General features: G+C 51.1%; 1 protein-coding gene across 1 annotated transcript; it reads left to right on the top strand.

Moving 5' to 3' along the window:
• The first annotated feature begins 2,608 nt into the window (after positions 1 to 2,608).
• CAOG_03202 (hypothetical protein) lies at positions 2,609 to 6,374 on the top strand. The gene is made up of 11 exons (XM_004363984.2): positions 2,609 to 2,674; positions 2,743 to 2,850; positions 2,942 to 3,035; positions 3,524 to 3,637; positions 3,739 to 3,872; positions 3,979 to 4,845; positions 5,000 to 5,121; positions 5,206 to 5,605; positions 5,707 to 5,798; positions 5,894 to 6,055; positions 6,209 to 6,374. The coding sequence occupies exons 2-11, from the start codon at positions 2,821 to 2,823 to the stop codon at positions 6,282 to 6,284; spliced, it is 2,091 nt and encodes a 696-aa protein (XP_004364041.1). The 5' UTR covers positions 2,609 to 2,674; positions 2,743 to 2,820; the 3' UTR covers positions 6,285 to 6,374.
• The last annotated feature ends 45 nt before the right edge of the window (positions 6,375 to 6,419 follow it).

The raw sequence follows: 6,419 nt of genomic DNA, 5'->3' as shown, positions 1-6,419 counted from the left end.
TTACCGTCTTGTTCACTTTGAGTGCCTCAGCAATCGCCTTCGCCCCGACGTCGCCAACCAGATTCTGGTGCAAACTGTCCGTTCCCTCCATCGGTGAGCACTCCGAACGCCTTTTGTTGTATCTCCCATTCACATGCGTTTGGTGACTTGCTCGAGCGGAGTCACCGACGTGTTCACTTTGAATGCCTCGGCAATGGCCTCCGCTCCCGCATCGTCAATCTGATTCGAGCTTAAACTGCTCATCTCCGTCCAGCAGTGAGTACTCTGAATACATCCACCGGATCGTCCACTCACATGCACCAATCAAAGCAAGATAGATGCCTTACTCGAGCTTCCTCAATGTTTTGTTCAGCTTGAGCGCCGCAGCAATCGCCAGTGCTCCAGCATCGCCAATCTCATTCAGACCCAGGCTATCCCTTCAATGAGCACTCTGAATGCACTCGGCTGAATCACCCACTCATACGCATCAGTGACCACGGGAAATGCCTTACTCGAGCTCGGCCAGGGTCCTGTTCACTTTGAGTGCTTCAGCAATCGCCTCAGCCCCAGCATCGCCAATCGCAGTGCAGTCCAGACTGCTCCATCCCCTCCCCTTCAATGAGCACTCTGAGTGCACTCACATTGCATTAGTCAAAGTGCGATATGCCTTACCCGAGGCGCCTCAGCGCCGTGTTCACTTCAAGTGCCTCGGCAATCGCCTTTGCTCCAGCATGGCCAATCCGATTCGAATTGAGACTGTCCGTTCCCTTCCATCAATGAGCACTCTGAATGCCCTCAGTGGAGTCACCCACTCCCATGCATCAGTCAACGTGAGATGACCTACTGAATATAAGTCAGCACTGTGTTCACTTTGAGTGTCTCAGCAATCGCCTGCGCGCCATCAACTCCAATCTGATTTTGGTACAAACTGATCGTCCCTCGTTCAGTGAGCACTCTCAATGCCCTCTGTTGAAGTCACTCACTCATCTGCAATCAATCGAAGCGAGATGTTTTACTTGAGCTCCGACACGGTCCAGTTCACTTTGAGTGTCTCAGCAATTGCCCGCGCTCCAGCATCGCGAATCCGATTCCTCCACAAACTGTCCATCCCCTCCATCAATGAGCACACTGAATATTATCACTAAATTCGTCTACTTGCATGCATCGGGACAAGTGAGATGACTTACGAGAGCCCAGTCACCGTCATAGTGACTTTGAGTGCCTCAGCAATCGCCCGCGCTCCAGCTTCGTCAATCTCACGCTTCTGCAGACTGGTTGGTGTATTTCATTTGGTCAACGCGCTGTCGCACCTTGCTTCCAAGGAATACGGTTGTTTCTTACTCGAGTGTTCCACTCGTATTTCGGACTGCGTCATACAACTCGCGCTCTGTCATTCTTTGACGTCAAAACTTTCAAAACACACGGGCTGTTCCAGTCAGAGGTTGTTGTTTTGCTTATTTTCGATGTCCACTCTACAAACCCATCTCTTAATCGCAGAGCGCGGAGCCCAGGTGGCATCAAACGCACGGGAACTGGCAGAAGCAACGCAAGACCCAAAAGAAAGAAAAGCAAGACTGAACGAAAAACTGCACGGAACTTGACCTGAAATCTCTCTTGAAGTGTACAGAATGGATGTGGATGTGTCCATTACTGAGAGTATAGTGAAGAATGAGGGGAGCACCGATTGGGGCAGAGCCCAGTTCGCAAAAGTACCCAGTCCAATTTGTCATGTTTTGCGCCAACACCAAAGCACTGTACCTGTCCAGTCCGGGATCCTAACTTTGTGCAATTGAGTTGTGGATCATTCGGTGTTGATGACTCATCTCACCCAACAAAAACACAGTTGGGAGATTTTGGTGTGTGCCTTTTTTTTTTTCTTTTTTTTTTCTTTTTTTTTTGTGAAAATTCGGAGTTGGGGATTGGATCGATGAGCCTGTCAAGCACGCTCTCGCAATCCTCGCGAAATAGAGCAAAATACCGTGCATACGACTCACAACGGCCGGAAAGCAAGCCTTAATACGAGAAACCGGCTCAACCCAAACCTCCGCCAATCTGATTCACGCATACCTCGACGTTGCAGCGATACCTGCTCCTTCTGAGCCAGCCCTTTTCAAAGTAAACCAGAAATATTATTGCCAACCCCTGGATCTAAAGCTTACGGTTGAATTTTGACCACAGGGCCGCAACATGACCAGATCGAACAGCGCCAAATTTGTGGCTCGATAATGGCCTTTGTTTGATGTCCGTTCGAGATTTCGCCAAGCACGGTTTTAGCTTGTTTGTGTGCTTGTTTCTTTTGTCTTGTCGAGACCCACGCTAAAATGGGTTGTATCGCCGCGGTTCAATTTTTAGGGCGACATGCGGGGCGCAAACATACACCTCATAGAGCGACATTACCTGGCTCTAGAGCCGGTGAATTTGGCTTGGCTCAACGTCTCTCACAGGTCCATCTACACCGCGCACTAAGCACATTCTGCTGCGACACTGTCTGGTTCATAAAATTCAAGGGCTCCCAGGCGACGGATGCCACACGTTCATCGCCGTTCGCTTGAACAAGTGACTTGATTCACCTTTGTGACGAACTGGGCTCGTCCCCAATCGGTCTTCCCCTCATTCTTCACAAAATTCATTAGTAACCGATACCTCCGCATTCAGTTCATCCGCTTCAGTAGTGATTCCAGGGCAAGTTACGGGGGTAAGGTCGGAACAAACAGCTTCAATTTCATGATTTTTGCATTGATTCGACTGCTGTCCTGGGTTCAGCTGCGTACTGTACACTCCACCGATCCTCAAGTAGCCGTTTCTTCCTTTTAGCGAGTTGGCCGTTCATTCTTCCTTTCAATGAGTTTCTTTGGGTTTGACACGGCATTGGTAAGAAGCTTTTTTTTTTTTTTTTTTTTTGTTGTTTGTTCGTGTCGTTTCATTTTTTTTTTTTGGGTGACTTCGTTGTCGTATCACACAGCCACCGGATCCCTCTGGCGCAGCTGCGACGGACGATCAGCTCGAGCTCGATGACACGCACAACGACGAGACGTTCGGTGGTTCCATTGAGATTGGTACGTTCTCGTGCGCTGCATTGCTTGCGTTGATGCATTGGAGTGTGTTGCATTGCCCAGCTGCATCCGCGCTTGCCATCGTGCTCCCCACCTGACCGCACTTGGCAAGGGCATGGCAACGTGATTGCTGCATCCACATCGCCAACCCACAGAGTGCACTCGCCAAAGCGCTGCAGGATGCCTTCAGTGGACGAGATCTCTGCTCTTTTTTTTTTTTTTTTTTTTTGCTTGGGTTGGCTTGGCTTGACTTTGCTGTTCTCCCTCGTTCTCTCTCCCTCTCTCCCCCCTCTCTCTCGACCATCTCGGAAGGATTCACGAGAAGTGCCTACCCTGTGCTTCACTGTCAAACGCGTTGCAGCGTAGTCGCGGCTTTGCTTGTTCGCTTTGTGTTTCATTGCATCACTCTCTGGCTCCATGCTGACTTTGTGATGTTGTGACTCATTTACGCGTGTGTATATCTATGTGTGTGCTCTCATTCTCATTCTCAGGTACCGACTGGGAAATGTCCAACGACCAGCTGGCAGCCATTCAGGCCGAGTTTATGCGTGGTTCGACGGCAGCTCCCGCTTCGACGCTCCCTCCCCTTGCTTCTGGTCTTCCCGGTACGCATTGCGTTGCGTTGCTGCTCACTATTGAAGTTGGTCGTCGCTTGAATGTTGTCTCTGACGCGAGGCCTGCTTCGTCTTTCCGTTCCTCTGTTCAGAACCGTCGCACGATCTCGCTGCTCCTGGCGAATCTTGGGCTGCTGCTGCTGATATCGATGTTGCAGCACCCATGGCTCAGCTTCGTATCGAGAATAAGCCCCCATCCAGTGGAGCCGCGCCCCTCTCCTTCTCGGTAAATCGTGACTGTTGATGCTTGAAGCTGCTTTTTTTTTCTTTTGGTTTTTTTTTTTGTTTTTGTTTGCTTGCTGCCCACTCAATTGCCGATTCGTCTTGTTTAGACTACCTATGGCAGCGAGTATGGCGGTGCAGCCGTGTGGGGAGATCCGCAACTGAGCAGCATTTGGGGAGCACCAGCTGTTGCAAAGCCTGCGAACAAGATGGTGTCGGTGGCCGAGCTGGAGCAGCAGCCGTCTCAGCAACCTCAGCCGCGCATGTTCTCTCTGGCGGAAATCGAGCAGCAACAGCAACAAACCCCCCAGCAGCAGTTCCAGCTTCCGTATGGCGCGGTACCGCCTGGATTTCCCGTGCAGCCTGGACATCAAGGTCTGCTGCCGCAATCCTTCCCCGGCGCGCCAATGCCCATGTACGGATTGCCGCCTGGCATGCCACTGCCACCAGGTTTCAACATCATGCAACAGCAACAGCAGCAACAGCCGCAGCAGCAACAATCGACGGCCATTCCCGAACCCTACGCGCAGTACTCGTCACTTGTTGCAAGCGGCTTTTTGAACAGCGCTTCCTTCCACCAGCCACTCGACACCAACGCAAACGAGCCGGGCATGATCCGAGACCAGCGCGGCAATCGTCGTCGCTTCCAGCTCATGTCGCGTTCGGACAAGGAGTTTGTCATTCGCGTTCAATTGACCACCCTGCAGACAGACAACCCGTTTGTTGATGACTACTATTACCAAAGCTACATGCAGCGCAAGCACCACAAGGAAGCAATGGCTCCCCGCTTGGTGCTGCCCCAGCAGTCGGCGGCTCAACAGCAGCAACGCCAGGCCTACTTGCAGCATTTGCAGGCTCGCAAGGCCGCGCCCGTGACTGGTTTCGAGAATGTTCTCGGCAAGTTGCTTGTCGGATCCATCCACAATCCTCGTCAAATGATTAGCGTTGCCAGCTCGGACAAGTCGGGAGCCAACGAGGTATGCAAGCTCAGTTTGTCTCATTGCTCTCGTTTTTTTTTTTTTTTTTTTTTGTTATCTCGGTCGGGATTTTGGTTTCAATCCCAGTCGTATTCCAGATGTCCGAGCGATACTTGCTCACTGAATGTTGCTCTCGCTCGTTTTGAACGGACAGAGCGAAGACAAGATTGTCAGCCGCCGCCGCAAAATCCTTCGCTTTATTGAAGCTGCATACCAGACCATGATTGACATTGAGGACATTCAGAAGCAGGCTGCTGCATGCGGACCACAAGAGCGGTAAGTCACGGCACTTGTCTTGTGTGCAAAGGTGTATTTGAGTTGATTCTGAGTCTGCTGTCCCCTCTTCTTGCTTGTCTTCAGCCAACCGTTCTTTGTCAAGCGAGCAGCCTTGGTCAATGATCTGTTTGCCGACCTTGCCTTGCCCGAGAGCACCGCGGCCAGCGAAGACGCGGCCTTTTACGATCTGCTCTCGGTTCCGAAGGGCCTCAAGCTCGTCCGTCGTTTGCTCCCTCTGTTCTCTGAGAGTCAGGGGTTTGCTGTCGTGAGCGCAATTCTGCACCGTATCGAGGCTTACTCGGCCGGTCGCACTGGTTTGTCGGGCACCGATCCCGTCGAGATCCACAGTCTCCTCATGTCGCACGTTGTCCCGCCCGTCGTTCGAGTGATTGAGCTCTTCTCCGCCGCTCGCGTTCTGGCCTGCACCGACATTGCGCTTTCCGTCTTGACACCAGAGAATGCGTCCACAATTGTTGGTGGCTCGGTATGGTTGTTGTTGTTGTTGTTGCTGCTGCTTCGCTTCAATCTGCATGCTATTGGCTGACCGCGAGGGATTGCTATGCTCTTTTATTCGCCACCACGCAGCTGGGTGTTACCATTGTCTATGCCTTCTTGCGCCGAATGGACCATCTGCTTTCCGATCCCAACAGCACAACCCGGGCTCAACAAGACAAATGGTAAGTTGGACGCGTGTGGGTTGTTGTTGAATTGTGTTTGGGTTTGTCTTGGATTGTTTGTTTTCGGGACTGAACATTCTTGTTGAATGTTGTAGGGTTGGTTTTGTTGAAAAGCTGGTTGGTCTCCTCCAGGGTCAGTTTGCCCATGTGGTGAGCCTGTGCCTCAACCATCGCAGCTTGTGGGTGTTTGCCATGCTCTCGATTCTGCTCAAGTACGCTTCAGCGTCCAGCAAAGCATCGATCAAGCAAGAGCTCGAGTAAGTTTCCTTGTGCGAGTGTGTGTGCGTGTGTGTTTGTGTGCGAGTGTTTCGATGGTTTTAAGCGTGATTCGTGATTCGGATGCGACGTGGGACAGTCGGTGATTGGGTGATACGGCTCGCTGACCTTTTTTTTTTTTTTTTTTCTTGTAGGCCAACCTTTGCCACCCTGCCAGACGGCCTGCAAACCTCCCCCGCTGTGAAAATGTTGCAGCAGCAGCTCAACTAAGCCAAGAATCCGTGGAATGCTCGTGCGCCAAAGTAAACAAGACAACAAGCGAACAAACCAACAAATAAACAACAAATTCCCAGCCAAAAAAAAAAAAAAAAAAAAAAACCAAAAAAAAAAAAAACCAAAAAAAAA

This window comes from Capsaspora owczarzaki (assembly GCF_000151315.2).
Source record: "Capsaspora owczarzaki ATCC 30864 unplaced genomic scaffold supercont2.4, whole genome shotgun sequence".
Lineage (NCBI taxonomy): Eukaryota > Filasterea > Ministeriida > Capsasporidae > Capsaspora > Capsaspora owczarzaki.
The sequence above is the reverse complement of the archived record's forward strand: the minus strand, read 5'-3'. Positions and strand labels throughout refer to the sequence as shown.

Excerpts from the sequence above, each read along its gene's own strand:
- CAOG_03202 (XM_004363984.2), top strand. The coding sequence starts at position 2,821 with ATGAGTTTCTTTGGGTTTGACACGGCATTG. Across the intron at positions 4,846-4,999 it reads ACAAGTCGGGAGCCAACGAG|AGCGAAGACAAGATTGTCAG; the intron begins GTATGCAAGCTC and ends TTGAACGGACAG. Across the intron at positions 6,056-6,208 it reads TCGATCAAGCAAGAGCTCGA|GCCAACCTTTGCCACCCTGC; the intron begins GTAAGTTTCCTT and ends TTTTTCTTGTAG.